This window comes from Betta splendens, chromosome 8 (genome assembly GCF_900634795.4).
Source record: "Betta splendens chromosome 8, fBetSpl5.4, whole genome shotgun sequence".
NCBI classification, from domain to species: domain Eukaryota; kingdom Metazoa; phylum Chordata; class Actinopteri; order Anabantiformes; family Osphronemidae; genus Betta; species Betta splendens.
The window spans coordinates 2,734,036-2,755,526 of NC_040888.2; the positions used below are offsets into that span (position 1 = coordinate 2,734,036).

General features: G+C 52.2%; 1 protein-coding gene across 2 annotated transcripts in view; it reads left to right on the forward strand.

The window, feature by feature from the left end:
* The window catches only part of grin2aa (glutamate receptor, ionotropic, N-methyl D-aspartate 2A, a), a 77,824-nt gene that overhangs the window by 4,165 nt on the left and 52,168 nt on the right, over positions 1 to 21,491 (forward strand). For both annotated transcript variants that reach the window (XM_029159685.3, XM_055510732.1), the window contains exon 3: positions 2,095 to 2,571. In XM_029159685.3, the coding sequence (XP_029015518.1) occupies positions 2,095 to 2,571 (477 nt within the window). The remainder of the gene's footprint in view (positions 1 to 2,094; positions 2,572 to 21,491) is intronic.

A 21,491-nucleotide genomic window follows, 5' to 3' on the forward strand; every position in this document is an offset into this window, starting at 1 on the left:
GGGAGGAGGCAGCAAAGGGGGGAGGACGGGAGGAGGCCACAGAGTGGGTCAAACCTAAGCCGGACCCTGACTCTATAAAACACGTGCGTCTGTTCCCGAGCAGCACATTTGCGTTCAAACAACGCGTCCTCCTGAAGCCGGCTCCTCTCTGATACAGAAGCCACGTCTCGACTGTGATGGAGCCGCACGGAACCTGGGGAACGTTATTAAATGGGAAGCGCCAACAGAGCGGAGGCCGCAGTGAACACAGACGTACAGTATTAACCGCCATGTGATAATGATAAAGACAATGCGGTTGAATTATCAATTATCACCAGCGGAACGGCAGCAGAGAAGCGATGCCGACGTGCCCTGAAGCTGAGAGGTTGCGGGTTGGAGTCCTCCTCCTGAGCTTAGTGCTCTTGGGCAAGGCCTTAACGACACGAATCCTTAAGCGTTTCACGGCGGCTCCTGAAGGGAAACCTCGCTGCAGCGACGCCTCCTCCATCAGGTCGCGCGATCGGCCCAGATTTGGAGGATTCGTCCTCAGGTCCCAAAAACGGCGCTCGCGCTCGGTCGCGCCGCCGTCCTGCGCCTGTTCTAACAGCGCGATGACACCCTGAGCCCACATGCGTTATTCAGCTCTCAGCGGCGCCGAGCTCCGTGTCACCGGCGGCTCACGAGGTCGCGACGAACCCTCAGACCCGCATCACACGCAAAGGCACAACGCGGCCGCGCTTCCTCTCTGCACGTTAAACGATCAGCTGCTGTAACGACTGCTGTTACACCTCACACCCATTAACCTGAATGACTTCAATGACGCCGGTGGGGCTGACGCTCGTCTGAGCCTCGTCTCGTGGTTGCGTCCACGTCCTTGTGCATCGTGAAGAAAACCTCCCCAGACAAAAATAACTTACAAAAATACAGTACAGTCAATTAGTGGCAATGGACAAATATGTTTATTTATCTTAGTTAAATAGAGAGAAGCAGTGAGCCCACACACACACACACACACACACACACACACACACACACACACACACACACACCTCGCTGACCCCCGCCCGATCGTGACCTCTGCTCCGCCTCCAGCGTGGAGCTCCTGTCAATCAATCATGTGCCAACGGGCTCGGCGCCGCTGCAGCAACATGTGGCCCCGTCGGCCGATCCATAAATCATCAGGGGCCACGTGGACACGCTCCGCGTCCAGATGTTTCAGGCCGTCCTGTGCAGCACACCTGCTCCTGTTGCGTCAGGCTGCTGTGGATCTGTGTGAGGAGATGATGCTGAGTTTCCTGTACAGACCCCCCCCCACATTGTTTGAGTGCTAGTTCAGGAACGTTGGTGGATGCTGTCTGGCGTCCCACGCTATTAATAGCATCGACTGGTTTATATGAGCCTGTTCTGTTGGGCCTTATGTAATTTGTCTCCTTCCTCTAGTTGCAAATGATCTGTGTCTCTGGCAGCTGTGTCACCAGCAGACCCACACATTTACATAAGACCCTAACGGATGCAGGTGAGAGCTCGTGTTCTAAAGTCCAAAAACGCTGAGCTTGCGTTACGGCGTCTCCTCTGAGCAATTCAATTAGGAACCGTCCGGACCTCTGTCCTGCTCGGACAAAGTGAGCCAGGCTCGTCGTGAACGCGCTTGATCCGGGTGATGAGTGGGGGTCAGACAGGATGGGGGAGGGGGGGGCGCAGCATCATACAGTAAGTGAGCGGTGTGTGGATCCCCACTGAAGGCGGAGTGTTAAGAGATTACACTTCCCTCCGTGGAGCGGCACAGCTTGCTCCTGATTCATCTGATTCCAGCAGTCGTGACCATAAAGTATATAGTTGTTAGTCATCCTCTTTTTCTCTCACCCCTCCGCCTCATCTTCTCAAGGCCGTCTCCCTCCCCACAAGGTTTATGTGTTTAATAATGTTACTGAGAAGAAGTGGAATAAAGAAGAAAGATGCGACCTGATAGCGTGGGTTTAAAGAGCCGCGCATTAACAATTTATCTCCCCTGTCTTCTCCTCTCCGCCATCACCGCTCCTCTCCCCCGTCTCCCTCGCTCTCTCCCCCGTCTCCCTCGCTCCCCTCCATCCGTCCTCATCTCCTCCTTCCGTGCAGGGGATGAAGCGCTCTGGCAGTATGTTCCTGGGCAGCAAGCGGAGTAAGCGGCGGGGCAGACGGAGCGGCGTCCTGCTCAACCTGGCTCTCCTGGCGGCCCTGGTGAGCCTGCTCGCCGACCCGGCCGCGGCCCAGAAGCAGCGCGCCGGCGCCGCCTCCGACAAGGTGCCGGTCCTGAACATCGCCGTGATCCTGGGGCGCACGCGCTACATCTCGGACCGGGAGATCCGGGCGCTGTGGAGCAAAGAGGACCCCATCGACGTCAACGTGGTCACACTGCTGGTCAACGAGACCGACCCCAGAAGCATCATCACGCACATGTGCGACCTGATGTCTGGGACCAAGATCCACGGCGTGGTGTTCGGGGATGGCACCGACCAGGAGGCCATCGCCCAGATTTTGGATTTTATTTCCTCGCAGACGCTCATACCCATCCTTGGCATCCATGGGGGGTCGTCCATGATCATGGCGGACAAGGTAGGGAGACTATGAGAGTGACTGTGTGTGAATGAATGAGTGAATGAGGTTGAAATGTTAACGTCTGCTGGTCATATTTAGCAAAGTAAGATTAAAAATGAGCACAGTTGAGGAAGGAAACCGGAAACGGAGGTACAGTGAACAAAAGGAGATGAGGAGGAGGAGAAAGGTGTGGGAAGAGGAGGTAAGTATCTGCAGAGAGGTGTCGGAGAACAGGTGGAACAGAGGAACAGATGCAGGAACACGGACGGCGTGGGCGCTTTTAGTCGCCGGCCAAACCTCCGTCTGGAACGAGTCTGTGCCGGTGCAGGACTCGCTCAGACGCCGAGTCACAGTCCTGATTGGTTCAGCAGTGAATGCACGTGGGAGCGCTCGTCAAACGCACAGCGGGGGGTCTGATCCGCGTTACTGGGCCTGAACAGGAAGCAGCGTGTGCCCGCGTGAGTCGGACCGGCCCGCATTCAAAAGCGCCGCCTCACTCCCATCAGCAGCCTCGCTCGAGCGCTGCGCTGGACCCCCCCCCCCCAACACCCCCTGCTGTGACTCCCAGTAAAACTGGGTGGAGGGCGACTGGTTGGTTCCCAGTAAGGAGGAGCTGGAAGGAGGGGGTTCCAGCAGGTCCTGACTGGCGCCTGTCACACGCCACCTGCCTCAGCCCGTCCCCCGTCGGCAGGTGTCACTGCAGCAGGTCCCCGACAGCAGCGGCGTTTCCTCCACGGAAGCAGATGAAGAGAAGCTAATCCTGTGTAAAACCGCCACCAGAGTCCTGATGCTTTGATTCGCTGTGCGTCTCTGCTGCGAAAGGCCACCGGCAGCTGTGACTCAGCAGCTGGAGCAACATCGACTGAACTTGAAGAACAGTGTTTGCTGTGTTGACCGGCTGTTTTTTTCATTCATTCGTGTTCATTCGTTCATTAGCCGTCCTCCATGTTTGCTGGTTAATTAAATCAGTTTCCCTTTAACCCCGCGCTGCTCGCGACCTCTCAGCCCTCGCTGAATCATGCATCGCATGCCCGTCCGGGAAAGAACGGATTAATGAGTGAGGAACAAACTTTGTCTGTGGCTGCAGCTTGAAAGTGGAGCGTTGGCAGCGTCTGCGGATGAGATGATTAATGCACGGTTTCCATTGCTCCTTTGAGTTTGTGTCTCGTCACCTCTCCTGCTCAGTGACGATGATGAGGGCACCTGACTCTGGCTCTGTTCGTCTCAGGCAGCGGTAGACGTGAGCCTGACTGGCTGCTGGGACGTGGATGAATGGATGAATGGATGAATGGATGACCTTCTGTGAGCAGGCCTTTCCCTCCGAGCCGCTGCTGCCCAGTGTTTCCATCTAATCAAGCTGTGACGCACTCGCGCCGGGGCCTTATTTATGTAATTCATGGACCGTGGTGGAGTCAATAGGTCCCAGGATAATGAAGAGCATCATCAGATCACGCATATCGATGAAAGGCGCGTGTGTGTGTGTGTGTGTGTGTGTGTGTGTCATGTGGAACGTTGACATCTCTGCTCATTGTGTGTTTGTACTGATGATGAGCAGCACCTTAAAGGAGGAGGGACGAGACTGCAAACCTTTTATTTATTTGCTGTCTAATGATCAGATCGTCCTTTGCTGCAATAAGACACGTGTCCCCAACTAACAACCAGCTGAACGTGCAGCCTGTGGGTCCCGTGACGCGCGCGTCGCACCCCCTCGCTTCTGGGAGGCAGTCACGTCAGCTGATGAGGCTGCACACGTTGCATAAAGCGGGGTTCGTTTGAACGGCGGGAGCGGAAGCCAGGCTTGAGTCGGGTCAGACCTGATCTCTGATAACGGACCGGAACCAGCGCCTTCCTCACTCTGCGGTTAATTGATGCAGGGCTGGAACGAAGCGCTCCATAGAAACCCCCTTTTTCTGCTGAAGCCGCTCCCGCTGGGTTCGAGCTCGGCCGAAGCTGCGACGTGTGCGCGCGCGCTCTGTTCACACGCGCCTCAACGGTTCCGCGCTGCTACATTTACATTATTTTAAAGGGCTTATTTGCTGCCGGCACCGGTTGTGTCTCTTTGTGTTATCACCAGATAAACACGCGGCGTCAAACTAATCCCGCGCCCGTTTTTCGTGAGGGTCCACGTCTTTTTCCCCCGTCGTTGTTTGTTTAATGTTTCTCGTTGATGAACCCAGTGTCTCTGCACTAAATTGAATTCGTGATCTGCTCGTAAGCCGACGGAGAGGCTCCACAATGAACGTGACATAAGCTCAGCGGCCGAGACGCTGAAGCGGCACGCGGCGAAGAGCGCAGCTATCGCGGCTTTGGAGCAGAGAATTTTGTCATCGCAGCTTAAGCCTGACTAATATACAGATAACACGTGCGCGCGGCCGCCGGCTGCGAACGCCTTTTCATTCTTCATCTTTGTGTCATGAGGCAATTGCATCAGTGCGAGTATAAATTTAAGGAAGCTGCCGTCGCTGCAGCCTTCAAAGACACATTTCCCCATTTTGCCGACGCTCAAACTGTCTGATTAAATTGTCTACAGTCGGTTTTTAAGCTGCAGAACCTCGGCGGATCTTAATTCTCTGTACGCGCCACAAACGGCTTCATTATGAGCGACAGCTACTTATTAAGTGGAAGCATCTTTCAGGAAGGCCTGTCAGTCACCGCCGCTGTACAGTGGAGGCAGTCTGGGTTTTTTTGGACCACCTACTGTCACTCATGCTCTGCAGATGCGCACAGATAAATGTCAACAAAGCTCCGTCAGCGCCGCGGCTTATTTATGTTGACGTGAATGCGTATTTGTAAGACTGAAGGCATGTTTCTATTGATTTACATCACCCAGACGGAGACGAGAGGAGCGTGATCGCGATGAGGTTTCCTCTAATTAACGCCTCAGCTTCAGATCTTAAAGGTTTGGTGCAGATCATAACTATAGGAGGGTGAATGAACTGTCAAATGCATGAAGGAGCTGATGAGGCGGAGTTTGGGCGCGTTCGCGCTGCGTGAGCGACCGAACCAGAACCGTCTCCTGGTTCCTGCAGTGGCTGCGCCTCCGTTTCCTTCTCTGGTGTTTCCCTCGCTAATTATTGGTGCAGTCCGTTTCTATAGGTGCTCCGGCACTGCGGCGTCTTCGCTCGCAGCTGCTTTGGGATTCAAATTGAAAGCCAGCGTGCTGGGAGGTCAGAGAGGCGGCGCTGCTCAGCGTTGGGTCTAATTGGACGGGCCGCGAGCAGACGGTCCTGACGGATGAGATCCAGCTCCTCATCGGGAGCTATCGTTGCACGGAACACGGAGCACTGGGCTGTTCCTGTGTTTATTCCCATGCAGCTCTATTCCTCCTTTCATCTGCAGTTTCTTGCCTAATGCTTGATCTCTCTCTCTCTCTCTCTCTCTCTCTCTCATTCTCTCTCTCTCTTTCTCTCTCTCTCTCGCTCTCTCATTGGACTCACCATCTTGTCCGTCGTGTTTTGAAGCTCTACTTGGAGCCGTATGAAAAGGAGTTGGCTCCAGCTGACGCCACCCCCCGTTATTTCCCTACGCGCGTGTGTGCGGGCTCGGCTCGCGTGCACGCGCACACGCAGGCGCGCGCCGTCTCCCAGAATTTCCCGTTGCCACGTCGCTCCGCAGTGTCGGGCACGACCGCGTGTCTCGCTCGCTCCCCGCGTCCCAGCGCGTTTCGCGTTGAAGCGGACCGGTCCGGCGCCACCGCAGCGTGGACCGGTCCGGCTCTGCACCATGTTGTGGGCAGTGAGCTGTGCTAAAAGACAGGGAACGGAGAGATGCAGGCAGCGGGAGTGACATGAATTAAATATCCCTGCGATAAGTCTCTTCCTTTGACTCGTCTCTCCATTATGATGCGAAGCCCCGTGGAGCATGAAGTCAACCTTAATTGTTCTGAAGTGGAGGACGGACGGCGCAGGGGGATGGATGCATGCGTGGAAGAACATCCCCGTGCGACGACGGCACCCGCTGCGCGCTCCGTGGGAGTGGGGGGGGGGGGGGGGGGTGCTCTTAGGAAAATGACATTATCCATGTTTTATTGGCACTTAGTTTATTTGTCGCCCTCTCCGCTTTACACGACGTGCAAGCAGCACTTTGCTCTTAAAACTTCAGCCTCGCGCGGAACACGCGCATTAAGGCGTGGAGAGGAGCGCGTCGCACGTCCACGGACGCCTCGTTCACCTGAAGTGACAGTGACGCGACGCGCAGCTCCTGCTTTTACCCGTCCTCCGGCCACTCGCGCTTCCGCCCGTCGGGCCTGATCTTTTGACGGGTTCACGTGCGTGTGGACGTAATGTACGAAGCGTGTTCTGCGCGTTGAACACGGAAACGCGCGCGGGCACCGTTCGCTGCGAGTCGGAGTGACAGCGACACGGTTTTAAGACACTTACGCAGCGGCTTAAGACGCAGGCTTCGTTTGTTACCAGCGCATCCCTCCACATTCTTAAACGCTGCGCAGAGCGAGTTTTTGCAGACTATTTTTAGTTTTCGGGTCATTTGCAACTTGTCTCCGCGCTCTCGGTTCCTTTAACCGCACAGTCCTTAATACGCGCTCCTTAAAGTGTCGTGTCGCATCATGTAACCGGCGGCGGCGCCGCAGTGAGCGCCTTTGCTTCCACCCATTGTGATGCCGTGGAACGCGTCCGACTTCCAGAACCGGGGCCGCGGAGGGGGAGGAGACCCAACAGCTTCTGCCCCCGAACCGGCGCCGCAGGCGAAGACGGGGCAGAACGAGCCTCAGCGGTAGATTAGGGAGAATGGGGAGCGGCTGAGGGGCTTTCAGAGAAGCCGTCTTTAATTAGGTGTGTGTGTGTGTGTGTGTGTGTGTGTGTGTGTGGTTATTAGTGATAAGATTTTTCCTGAGAAAAGTCTGTGCGCGTCCTTTTGCCACCCAGCACCCTCCTCTTCCTCCTCCTCCTCATCCTCCCTGCTCACTGTGCCATCCTTGGACAACGATGCAGGTTCACTGTACATTGATGAGCAGCAGAGCCTAAAATTCGACGTGTTTTGGCTGATAATACTCTAAATGATGGGTGGTCCCATTCAGTCCCATGTCACGCTTTGTGTGGTCTCCACAGACTGGGCTCAGAGTCGATACCTGGTCCCAGATGCTGGCGTTTGGTGCTCTCTTTACCCTCTTTAGTGCCGCTCTATCTGTCCACGTCCTTCTCTGTCCATATTATCCCACCTTCAGTGCTTTTATAGTGTTTTTTTAGGTGGGTTGTAAAGCAAGATGTGGGGAACGGTTAAAAATAGCACAGGTACCAGAGGAGCGAATGGGGGAAGGAGGGAAGATGGATCGAGGGGGATGGAAAGAGGGAGTGTTTCAGGGTCAACGTTGACAAATGGTTCTGCAGAATTAGGGAGGGCTCCGGGGAGCGCCGGCAGTTAGGTCAGTGCTCCCGGAGCCGTTTTGCACAGAGCCACAGCAGCCGGGTGACCTTTGCAAGCGACGGTGTATCATTTACTTGATTAATAGGACGTTAAACTAATCCGTCTTTAACCTTAAACAAGAGCTGCTTCAGCCGCTGAAAGTGAACGGGACCTCGTGTGCAGAACGCGACGCGCGGTGAGTCCACGCGTCTCAAGGCTCCGTGCTGGGATGGAGCTGCAGCTGCAGCTGCAGCTGCGCAGCCGTGATGCACGCGTGCCCTCAAACGCGCCCCCTTCGCTCCCGCTCCGTCTCCATGTGAACCGGCGCTTTGTGGCGCCCGTCCTTGAGGACCCAGTCTTTCTTCTCTGCGCTGCAGTAAACCCACGCGCTGTCTGTCTGGCCCTGACTTTCTATGCTCCCAAACTCCTCAATGAATGTCGGAAGCTTGTTATTAAGGAGTCTGAATTAATCCGAATCACTGACTTCTCAAAAGCTTATTTGATGAGAGTCAGGACGCGGCTGCGTGGTTTCGAGTGATGTGCTTTGGTGTGTGGCTGCTTCTTTTGTTTGTTTGTGCCTTTTGAATTGTTGGTTTAGCTCAACGTCAACAGAGAAGGGCGTCGCTCGCACAGACGCACAAACCCACCTTCCACGCGTGTGGCCTTTTCTGCTGCAGGAGGCGGACGGAGCCCCAGCAGCGGCCGGCGCTGCTCCCAGATACGCAGCGTTAAGCACAGTTAGCTATTGATGAAGACTAAAAGCTCTCTCATTTAACTACAGGCTCTCAGCAGTATAGTAGCTCTAATTTATTGCTGTCTGAACACACACACACGCACGCACGCACACACACACACACACACACGCGCACACACACACACACACACAAACACACACAGACTTCCATAAATGATTGCTTTGCAGTGCTGTCACTGCAGACCAAGGCCTGCTGTGTGTGTGTGTGTGTGTGTGTGTGTGTGTGTGTGTGTGTGTGTGTGTGTGTGTGTGTGTGTGTGTGTGTGTGTGTGTGTGTGTGTGTGTGTGTGTGTGTGTGTGTGTGTGTGTGTGCCTCCTTTCATCCCTGCAGCAGATGAACCCGTCCACGTCGGTTGTAACTGTTGCATTTACGTCAGTTCCACAAACACCATCTTCATTCAATCATTTTTTTCGCGTCTCCAAACTTCCAGACCGACGCTTCCGTGCTTCTACTTCTCTGAAGTTGACGCGTGCTTCACAGCAACGCTGACGAAACATCTCGTCTTGATGCGTGAAGTGTTCATTGCAGCTTTAAGGCCCCGACGTCGCAGAACTGATGGACTTATCTGACTGTTTGTCATTTATTCAGTGAGCATTCGCTGCAACGGCGCTTAATTCCGGCACCAGTTGGAAACACCATTTACAGCTGGAGACTTTCTCACCACTTAATTAGCAACTTTGTATCTGTCACCAGCTGACAAATAATGAGCGTAATCTCTCCGGTGCAATCATAACGGCACAAATTGTTTTCTCTGCTGCCGCTTTGTCTCATAAACAAGGAGAGGTTGATGGGAGAACTTCATGTTTTACTGCAGTTCTGCCCCCACAGAGCCGGAGCCCGTCTCCAGGATGCAGCAAATATTAAAAGCCGTTGATGGAACTCTCCTAAATGATGCAGTGCAGGAAGTGAGTGTGCTGAGCATGTTTGGGCGTGGGCGTGGCCCTTCCTGTCCCCGCGGTGAATCATCTGCCTGCTCCTCGGGGGTCGTGGGCAGGTGCTTTTCAAGCGAACCTCCCACCGAACGCCTCCGTCCTCGTCTCCGTCCGAAGCGCCTGAGTCTCTGCATCCACAGGGGTCAGCGTGTGGAAAAGCGCCACGACGGCTGCGATCGACAGGTGTCAGAACACGGAGCGCTGCTGGAGTCAGAGTGCATCAAACCCGCAGAGAGTAGAATAATGAAACCTTTGCAATTGGATCTTTTTGGATGGTTTTAATTTTTGCTTTAGTAATTTAATAAATCTGTGCATGAAGTTCACTGAGCGTCAGTAAACGCTGGCTTTGTGTGTGAACGCGCCCTGTAATTTCCCTTTAAGACCCAGCGGCGCCGATCGATGCCAACCCCTCAGCGGTGAAGTGCCACCGTCTCCCCACTCGCTCGCATCTGCTGACGCGCATCCTCCGCCAGGACTGTGGCGAGCGGCCGCGCCGCGGGGACGGGGATCAATTCGCAGCATTGTAGGCAGTGGATAATGAGGCTTTTCCATTGATTGGAATTTAATTGAGAAGCAGAGACGGAGCGAGGAGGAGCCGCGGCCGCTCGGTGCTGAGGCGTCAGGTCTTCATCAGGGAGCGCGTCTCCATCCTCTTCCTCCCTCCATTGGCAGCTCATGGGCCCGTCGCTGCACCGAGGCTCCTGGAGGTGATGCTGCTGAACGATAAGAGTCCCACGGCGCCGGTGCAATCACACCCATCCACTTTACAACTTCATTCAGTCATTTCTCCTGTGTCACGTACTCTGCAGCTGAAACAATGGGACTCATGCATCCACACAGGCCACTGACGCGCTCTGCTCCTGTTTTCTGTCCGTTTCACCCTCTTCCTGTTCTGATTTGTGCCCCCTGCTCTACTCACAGTGACACAATTGTTAACGTGTCTATGCTGTTAAACTTTGATGAATCGGAGCCTTGGTAAACATTATCTTAGCGGCACTGGACAGAGGACACATGTTCTGCAGAACACGTGATCCTGCTGAACAGGTACTTTGCCTGAAGCAAGTGAAACATTCCCAAGGACGGATGTAATTGCATTTCATGTCCCAAAGTGGTGGTGGGCAAACTGGTGCGCACACACACACACACACACACACACACACTGAGGGCCTGCATTCCGTCTCCTGGGCATCTTTTCAGCATCTCATCGCTACCAGTGTGCGTCTCTGTGTGAAGCAGGTGTGGGTGGGAGTGCGCGCGCATGTGTGACAACACATCTCTGGGCGAAAAGGTCACTTTCACCCTAAACGAGGCAGAGGGAACGCAAGGACACCAAAGTAAGGGAGGACTGGCAAGAAGTTTGGGAGGAGGAGAAGAGGTGACGTGGAAAAGCTTTGCAGCTGAAGCATTAAAATGGAGCTGGTGTTCTGTTCCTGTCTTTTATTAATTGGAGCAAGTAGAGAAGGAATAAAATCAGAGTGGACTGAAGTGAGTGGAGGGACGTTGGCAGGTGACGGTGTAGTAATAAAAGGCAGATTACACAGTGGGCGCCTGTCCTTCAGCTCCTGGCAGCACCACTCATAACTTAGTGTGTGTGTGTGTGTGTGTGTGTGTGTGTGTGTGTGTGTCTGACCCTCAGGTAATGGCTCCATTAGCAAGACAAAGAGCTGCCCTCCTGCCTCGTACCCCATCGCTCCCAGCGTCTTTCCTTCTCTGCCTTTCTTTGTTCTCGTCTTCTCTCTTCTCGCCTCCATCTCACACGTCCCGTCTTTTGTCTCCCTGTCGCCGCCTCTCCAACGGACAGGTGTGTAATAAAAAGGCGGCACGAGGGTTGGCTCACGGACTCATCATCTGCAGATTCATCCTCTGTGAGCGTGTGTGTGCGTGTGTGTGTGTGTGCGTGCGTGCGTGCGTGCACGTGTGCGTGTCTGGCCTTGCGTTGGTTGGAGACGCTCATTAACCCTCTTACCCTCTTCTCGTTATCTCGCTCGCCCCTCATCACTTCTCTGACTCTCCGTCTGCGTCCGCATTCGCGTCTGGCAATTTATCACAATAAATCAACGATGTGTCTCGGTTTTAAAGACATTGAACCCGCATCAAACGGTGATTAGCGCAGACCTTTAACCCTTGCAAGCAGATGAGTCTTCACACGGTGCTTTTCAAATCAAGCGCTCGGTATCAGTTCGTGTGAAGTGGTTGCAGCTTAGCTATTATTGCTCCGATTCCAAATTTGACACCGTAATTTGGGAGAAACGTGTCTTTATGAGACACTTACTGAGCAATTGGCCAAATAATTTCTCCTGCATATTCACTTCCCATCAGACAAACAAGTCTTTCTTCATCTGTTATTGCTTCCAAACATTATAGCCGAAGTCATTTAAATTAAACTGACTCCTATTGTTTTATGTCTAAATGCTCCATGAAGAGCAGATCAGTAACTTCAGCTTCATTTACACGTCGTCTAAACCAATAATGCAGCAGCATCAATCATCAGTTTCCTGTGGAGGCAGTGATGGAGATATCGTGTCGCTCACTGAGCCAACGGATGCATTTGGTCAAATTGTCGAACAAGAAGCTTCTGATTGCTTTGATTTGAATGCCGTTTCACCATCAGCTCTGCAGAGGAACCTGAGTGAGGGCGGAGACGAGGCTTCTGCTGCCGCGCGGCCTCTCGGCCCCAAAAACCGCGGCGCGAGTGAGCAAAGCGCCGTGCGTCAGTCTCCACGTCGACCCACGCGCCAGATTAGCTGATTCTGCTGACTCGTCACCATCAGTACATTACGTGAAGCAGTGTGTGTGTGTGTGTGTGTGGGGGGGGGGGGGGGGAAATGCACAGAAAAGCTCCCCATGAGTAGTTTGGGCGGATGCTCTGTGTTTTCAGTTGCGTTTATGAGCGTGAGGATTTAGGTTGCTGCTGCTTTCTCTGACTAAGCCTGTGTGAGGGTGTGTCTGACGTCACGAAGCGTTTCCCCTGGTTACTAGAGAGAGAGAGAGAGAGAGCTGAATAAAATGACATTAAGCTGAGGAGTTACTGGAAATCAGAGGAGGAAGTGATGCTTCCAGTAGCTGTTTAACTGTGGTGCATAAAAACTACAGAGCAGAGCCTTTAGTTCAGTGTTTGGACCAGTGAGTGGGTCCTGAGACGCGGTTTTGGTTTAGTCAGCGAACACAGCAGGTCGTTCGTAGCCGCTGGTTCCTCCTCAGGACCCACGCACACGTTTAGACACGCGTGTATATACTGTAGACGCAGCGAAATCACTGCACAAGTGTCACACGCACGACACATGCAAGTACAGTACATCCGCTTGAGTCACCGCGGTGACACGTTGAATAGTACCACTCGGAGGCTGGGAAGTACACACAGACAAATGCAGACACACAGAGGAAGGAGGCAAATGTAGGTTGTGTTACGTCACCGCGCACACAAACACACTCGCAGGCAGTACTGCGTCAAGAAGGAATGAGGTTCTCGCCATCAAAGCCCATCAGACTGAAGGGGGAGCAATTAGTTTTGTCACCACACGCACACAGCGGCGCGCACACAACTGTCAAAGCGCTGCCAAATAAAATGGTTTGCTGCACTGTGACAGACACACACACACACACACACACACACATGCGTGTTTGTGTGCGCTTCATACATACAATACAGTTTTCCACTTTAGGTGTCTGAGTTCCCCTTGTCAGAAACCCCCAGGGGAGCAGAGGTGATACATGACATTTTGAAATGTGTTATCTTCCAAATCGCCCCTTTCACATTCAGTTCACAGGTCACAGCTTTAACATCTGGCAGCTGGTTTTGTAGGAGCCCACAAGTGTTTAAGAGCCTGTGGGCTCTGTGTACAAATACAGAACAACACCTCCACTCTGGTTTCACCTCAGCCTTTTGTCTTGTATAGAAACCTACTGGGCTTTTTGGATTATATAGTTTTTTTATTGAGGCCAAAGAAGAAAAGTAACATTTAACGCTGTCCATGGTCCTGATCCTAAAAGGCTCAGCAGAGTGTGTGTGTTGGATCAGAACCATGGACAGCTCCCATGCTACTGCTAGTAGGAGCTCTGTCCATGGTGCTAGTTTTTTTTCGTTTCTACAAACTGCTTTGATAATGGTTTAGGACAGGTTGTCTAGTTTTGGATACCTTTTAATATGTGCCGCTATTTGTTTTTTTTTAAAACTTGTTTAAATGTGTTTTCTTGTTCGACGAATGCAAATTAAATTTCTAGTAACTGTCTGCAGGCTCTCTGTGTACCTGTCAGTTTTGCCATGTTCTGTGCTTGCAGATAAGAAAATAATGACTCAAAGCACAGTTGTTCCACAGATTTTAAACATTAAGATCAGTTGACTTCTCGGGATGTGCCTCTGTAGCCTGTTGCGTCTTTGTGTTTTATATTTTGGATGTTCTCCCTGTGTTTTGTGGGTTCCCTGCTGGTTCTCCAGCATCCTCCCACCCCTCAAAGACTGGCTATAGGTGTGATTGTGAATGCTGTGTGTTGACTCCGTGAAGGACTGGTGACCTGTCCAGGACTTACCAATGAACAGATACCTTTCAAATATCGACTGCTACAGTAAGTCAGCTTCAGCTTTTGAAGCACAAGAAAATGTGGACTATAGATATTTAAAATATTGCATATTAACCTAATAAACATACAAATACCTCAATCCTTCTGCATTTTATTCATCCTCCTGTCCACATTTCTCTGGCCTCCACCGTCCACATTAGCGCACACACAAACCCACTGCAGCTTCATTTAGATCGATGTAGAGATGAGGGGCGCTTAATTTATTCATCAGAGCGTCCCAGCTAGAGGTCCAGGTGTCATCCTATTTATTGGCATGTGGTAGATTTAAAGTGTAGTGGAGTCAGCAGTCCTTTCGCTCTGCCCTCCCGCATTAACACACAACGCTAAATCAACAGCTGTATGAGAGTCTGCTAAGTCTTCTAACCCCAAGGAGACACGAGGGGGGGCGTACACACACACACACACACACACACACACACACACACACACACACACACACACACACACACACACACACACACACACACACACAGAGGACTTGAGCATTTTGAAGTCTGAGACATCAGGGAAGGGCACAGCAGAGGATGAAACGCACCAACTTTAGACAAGTGCTAGTTGGAGACCTGAGAAAAGAGGGCAGGGAAAGTGCTTCCTCTCCTTGTTAATCCCTCGTTTGTTCCCCTTCCTATTCTTTTCATCTTCCCTTTCTTTTTCATTTCTCATTAAAATTATAACAGGGGCAGCAAGGACTAACTGCATGTCATGGTGCAGAAGCCTAATGGCTAATCATCACAGGCTGGAACAATGTTTGCCAAAGCCGCGGCTCAGCTCTAATGGCCGCGCATCGGTGGGATCAGTATCAGGCAACGAGGACGAACGGGTCACGTTTAGAAACATGGGCAACGGGTTATTAGACTTTTTATAATAGAGCCTCCAGACAATACCAAACCATGTCAATGAATAAAGATAAGCCATACAGCGTATCTTGCATTGTTTGGAGGTTGAATGTTAATGATATGGTGATTCCTTAGTGGCCATTGTAATGTATATGTAATGTATAAATCCTCATCTTCCCGCTGCCGCGCTGCATTCTATGCTAATTGAGTTTTAGAAGGTTCCTTTACTTGCAATACTCAAAGGTCAACACTAGCTGTGGGCCAGTGTTACAAGGCGCTGGACACAGTGAAACGTGAGTGATGGCAGTGTTCAGCTCTCGGTTTTATTTCCTTGTGTGGCGCGTGTGTGTGTGTTGTTTATGTTCGTGTGTGTGATGGTGGTGCTGCTGTTGGTGCTAATGGATTCACAGAGCGAAACCCTGCCGGCCATGATGTCGGCAGGGGTGTGAAGGCAATGGTAGGCTGTGTGTGTGTGTGTGTGTGTGTGTGTGTGTGTGTGTGTGTGTGTGTGTGTGTGTGTGAATGTTGTTGAGGCTAGGGAACAACAATATGAACACTTTCGTCAATTTAGAGCAGCAGGAGTGAGACGGAGACAAGGGGACAATTAGGGAAGGGAACAGGGGCCTGTTTAATGAAAGAGAGAAAGAAAGGAGCAGCGGGCGAGCGAGTGAGAGGCCCGGCCCTCTGAGGGGACGGCGACAGGCGTGCGCAGTGCCTGAGTATAAACTAAATGTCAGGGAATATAACAAAATAAAGAGAGGCTGGAAAAGAAACTCAGAGGAAAGTTGGACGTAGAGAATGGAGAGAGGATGATTAATACAGGGAGATTGAAGAAGAAGATAGATTAGCAGGGAAATGAAGGTTAAGGGTGATGGACAGATAAGAGCGCGCTGCTTAACCTCAACTCTAATATGACGAAGGACGAGCCGCATGCGGCGCCTGGCGAGGCTTTCACAGGTAACGCGCTGATCGCGGCTCTGCACCCTCAGCGGAACGGGCCGAGCACTGGTGTCGCCACTGGTCCATTTAGAGATGAAAATTACGTCTGGGGAAAAAAAAAAAGGATCAAAACGCGAAAGTAAGTTTGCAGTGATTTATCAAGCAAAGGTCAAAGTCCAGCCCTGTCTCCTTCCTCCCGTTCTCCTCTTCATTCATCACATTTACAGCTCTGACACGTCCGCCCTCACTGCTATCAATTCACTGTACCCTCAACCACCACACTCTCCCCGTTTTGCTCGTACTCACTATTTATCTTGTTTTCTTTTCCAGTTTGTGTGTCTTCTGATGAAGTTAGGGCTTCTGTTTGTCAGCTCGTCTTCCTGCAGCATTTGTCTTCATCGACCCGTTTCGCCGTATGTTGTTGCTCACGCTGCCATGAAAACGCCTTAACGCTGCAAATATCATTGTTCAGAGCAGAATGGGACCAACCTGAGCCGAACTGGGCCAAGCCGGGTTATTTAGAGCCCAGATGCACGGGAGCCAGGCGGTGCTGCGCTGCAGCGATAAAGCAGGCACGACGCGGCGGTGTAACTCCCGAGACGGCGTCCATGACGATGAGATGGTGATGATGTGCATCACGCGAGAAGCATCTGGGGCTTTTATGGAAATTATGCAAAAGGCTGCGCTAATTGAGCCGTTTGCCTGAAAAGAATCAGCATAAATATAAACAACAATCAAAACAAAATAAATGTCAAAAACTGCGGCGAGCAGGAGCGTCGTCATGGCAACCGGTGAGTTACCGCCGGCGTTATGGGGAGTCATCAACCAGATTTCTCGGCTCCAACAACCCATGGTGGTTTGTTCTCCTGTCGGTGCAGCTGAGCCAGCGTGAGGTCGACTCGGGCCGAGTCGGGCCGAGGTTCTGTGCTACGTCACAGGCGCCGGTGCCACGCGGCTCCCGCTCTGTGTTTATTCAGCTGCTAGTGATGAGCACGGCGTGGGTCCGTGCCCATCTGGTCTGTGTGAGAGGGTCTGTCTGGTATCAGCTGCTGGGAGGGAAGGTTGTCCTGCAGTTAATGGGGGGTGCATTCTGTACCTGAGACGGGAGGATCAATGGAAACCAGGGCTTTACTTTTGCCCCTGATGATCACCTGATCACCTGATCAGGTGTCTCTGATCACCTGATCTCTCGCCTTCCCCAGCTGCCGTCGTGCAGGTCCTCGGCGGCGCCGCTACCATGGCCCGTTGTAGCACGTGTGTGACTGCGGGTCCATAATTCATGGGCGTTCGCGCTCCTCCCTCTGAAATCTATCCATAATGGATCGTGCGGCCGCGCTGCGGAGACGCTCGGAGGCCGATCTGCCTCCGACTCGCGTCTGCGTGCGTTTGCTGGTGTGAAAGGGAGACTTGAAAGGAGTCGGAGGCGGAGGCGGAGGCTGGTGATGAGAGGAGCTGGTGCAGTGCGGCCTCCCTGTCTGTCTGCTCCTTTTAAAATACCTCCCTCCTGGCTTTCTGCTGGAAACAAAGCCCCCCCCCCCCATTCATTTATCTGCCTGTATTTCCGTCATTCTCTTTTATTCGCTCGCCTCCCGTCTCCCTCTCTGCCTTCACTCCCAGGCTGCTTTGCTACATAGCTGGGGCGAGTCGCTGCCTTTAGAGCCATTAAGCTGCTCTGAACGGCCTTGCCAATATGCTAATTTGATTTATCCTTTCTGTTTTTTTCCTGGCTGTGAACAAAGCTGTGCTGCCGTAGCGCTGCGGCGCGTTGGGCGTCCGCCGCCACCGCGGCCCTGTGTCTCCGATGCCACAGGCGCTGATGCAACTTGCGGTAACTGGCGGCTGGTTGGGCCTGTGCTGAAGGCAGTGGTTGTACTGGTGGGTGATAAAGGTGTGGGGTGGAATTTTGAATTGAACTAGACGCTTGCGTAAGTCGTACTGGGAGCTAATACATGGGAGCAGGTACAGTCCCAGCTCCACATGCTTCACATCTTTTGTCCAGTGGCTTCAGAGATGGAACACGCTGGTGGTTTAAAGGTAGAGGTGGTGCAGGAACACCTGAGCATGAACAGCTGATTAAAGGATATAATGATTAGGAAAGGCGACGTTACAGTGGCCTGAGTCCTGTGTTCGGGTGTAATGACTCCAGCGGTGGCGGGAGGAGGCGACTGGGCCGTCGGCCCAGGGAGTTACCATCTGCTCCACACACACACACACACACACACACACACACACACACACACACACACACACACACACCTCTGCGCGTCGGCCGGTAGCGAGGTAGAAACACGCAAACAAGATTCAAGGCTTCAATAGATTTAGACTAATTGCCGGCTGAATTACAGGCCGACTTGTGCGTCTCGTGTTTTTAATTGTTAATGTTCCTTCTGTCCAACGCCGGAGCAGCTTGATGCATCGCTTCAGCTTCATTTGTCTCCCGGTGTCGCTCCTCCTCTGTCGCTGGATCTGTTTTCCAGACCTGTCCTCTGCTTGTCAGCATTATGTCTGTTTATGTGGTCGTCTTCTTCTTCCTCTTTTTTTTCTTCTTCTCCTGTATTCTCTCTATCATCATTGCAGGTCATTGTTAAACATTAGTTTTGTTTTAACCCTTTTAATTGAATGCAGACATTCTGGGTTGATTATGGAATAAAACGACTGGGATCAAACAGATGATTCCAAATGATCCATGAACATATTTTTATTTCTCCTCGTCTACATTTTCTTTTTGGGGCCACACACACACACACACACACACACACACACACACACACACACACACACACACACACACACACACACACACACACACACACACACACACACAGCCTCATCTCCTGGCAGACAGAGACTGTGCTTATTCTGCTGAGTCTGCTTTTATTGGAATACAGCGTCTCTACTGTTGAATAATTCACTGTTTGAACACACACACACACACACACACACACACACACACACACACACACACACACTGCATTTCCATTCATTTGCACATGCCCACGCACACTCTCTCCGTCTGACACATGCACACACTTGGAGGTGAGGACACGTGCTCCGAGCGGCTTCTCCCTCACATGAATGGAAGCAGCTCTGCCTCCGTTTCCCTTTTGTGAAATGGGACAATGGGGAGATTTCATTACCCTGTGTAAAACACATGACACTTTAACAGCCTCCCAGTACATCAATCCCTCCGTCGCCGTCGCCCGCTCCCTCGCGCGTCCCTCGTTTATCTTCATTGCGAGTTAATTGCCCCACGGAAGAGCTCCTGTGCGCTCGTTGCCGTGTGTTTCCATGTGTTTGTGATTTTTGCATGTGTGCGTGTGACTTCCCGGTTGTAGGTCTCCTGGGTGCCGTGCAGTCCATTCTTTGTAATATTGACTTAGTTAAAGTGAAAAATAGTTCAGCTGTAATGTTGACGTACAGTAAATGAGGAGACTGCATGTTTGATCCAGGTCCAGCTCAGTGTAACGTATTCTGGCTGTGCACAAACTGCAGCAGTTCGCTCCATGATTTCCCTTCTATATCTTTTATCTAGTTTTATTTGCTCAGTCCATTACTGCTCATGCGTCTGCTTCTGCCTCCGTCCGTCTCCATCTCTGCATCCATAACTGTTGTTAAAGCCACTGCAGGTCCCTGAACGTGTTCCAAATGAAATTGCCAAAGCTGCAGCATAAGATATCTATCAAGTCTCAGCAGCATCACCGAGCAGAGGCAGCTTCTTATTAAATCACATTAGCTCCATCGATTTCTTTGTTGGCTCGCTCCACTTTTTGTCTCTTAAATGAGCCTTTAACTCCTGGCCGGCCGCGGCGCTGCTTAATGTATTACTGTAGACGGAGAGTTACGCCGCGGCCCCGTCGAGCGGAGCACGACCACAGGCCGGAACCGCCCGGCTGCCGTCGCTTCTGCTTCTATTGACTGGTGTGTTGCTTCTTTAAAAACTGAATCTCACATGAAGTTTGGGTTGGAGCTTAGAGCGGCCACAGCCTCAGAACAGCATGACAGAAGCCGCCTCTAGGGGTCAGAGCTCCACTGGCGTGTGGTGTTGGAGTGGATTATGGACGGTTATAACTGTGTGGACTGAGGTTTTGCAGTGACGAAGGGCGATGCCTCTGTGGTGGAACGTCCCTCCACTAACAGACTGCTTAACATGTGCATCTGTCTGCATGTACATGTACAGCACCACTCCATCAGCGTCCCTGATGGGAGATTCCACGAGGTCACGTAAGCGATCACTGTACATCAGACCCGTGATCCCTGACGAACCCAGCTGACCTCCTCCAATAATGCAGAAGTCGATGGGCGAGTGATCGATGAGTGTTTTGCAGTGACTAACCAGGCAGGACAGCAGTCCCCACCCGACCCCGTGCCGGCACCAGCGAGGGGGGCGACTAATGGAGAAAACATGTTACTCATCAGCTGAGAGCGTCAGGATAATTACAGGCACCAAAGAAGCCCAGTACATGCGAGGAGGCAGTAGCGCTGACGGCTCAGCACTTCTAAGTACCACTGGTGGTAAAACCTTCAGAGGTCCATGAGAAAGTAGAGCGTTAGCGCGTTAGCCACAGAATGGACCTCAGCCGAAACCCAGGATCCAAAGTCTATGGTGTTTATTACAACCAATACTCTCATGTCTGTGCTTGTTAAAATGCAGAAACCGGACGAGTAGCATGTTTTCATAAAGCTTTGCAGGGAGATTATGGGATGCACATATTCCACACCTCCATACGTGCTGCAGCTCCACCTCCTCTCAGCTCCTCTCCCGCCGTCATCGCTCCGTAGTCATTTGATCATGTCCTTTCCCCTCATTAACTTTCTCGCTTCCTCGCTGCTCCTTCTCCATCACCCCCTCCCCCCTCATCATGTGCGTCCCCCTCTCCTCACCCGCTCCTCTGTCCTCCTGCTGCTCCCGTTTCCCCCTCCTCGTCTTACTTTACCTGAACGCCATCTGCCTCTCCCTCGTGGGGGATGGAGAAAGGCAGAGAGGGAAGAGTGGAGGGATGAAGGGGGAGTGGGAATGGCTGAGATTTACTACAGCGCAGGGAAAATGTGGGTCTCAGCTTGAGTCTTCATCAGTTATGATGTCAGCCTACAGTGTGTCAGGGGAATGAATCACAATATGTCATCAGAGGAAGGATTTTTGCTGATAGTTCGGGTTTTTTGAATCTATTAGTCTCGACGAAAATGGTCAGTGTCTGTAATGAAGATCCTGAAGTCCAGAATATTTAAATACATGAATTTTATTTTCTCTTTAATCCAGCTTGTTTGCTTAGTAATCACGCAGACGGGTCTGCCTTTCACATCGTCTGCTGTCAAATCTGACCTAAACCGGCCCCTGCTTCTCCCAACGAGCGTCAAATCCAGCAGAATGAAAGTTGCCCCGTCCCGACGTCCGCATCCGTCCACTTTCGCATCGCGTGGCGGCCGATGGTGACGTGGAGCCAGCAGACGGTGACACCTCCCCTCACGGTCAAAGCCAGCGATGCCAGTGTGACGGCAGCAGCTGGAGCTCACCTCCCAGTCCCCTCCAGCTGCGGAGA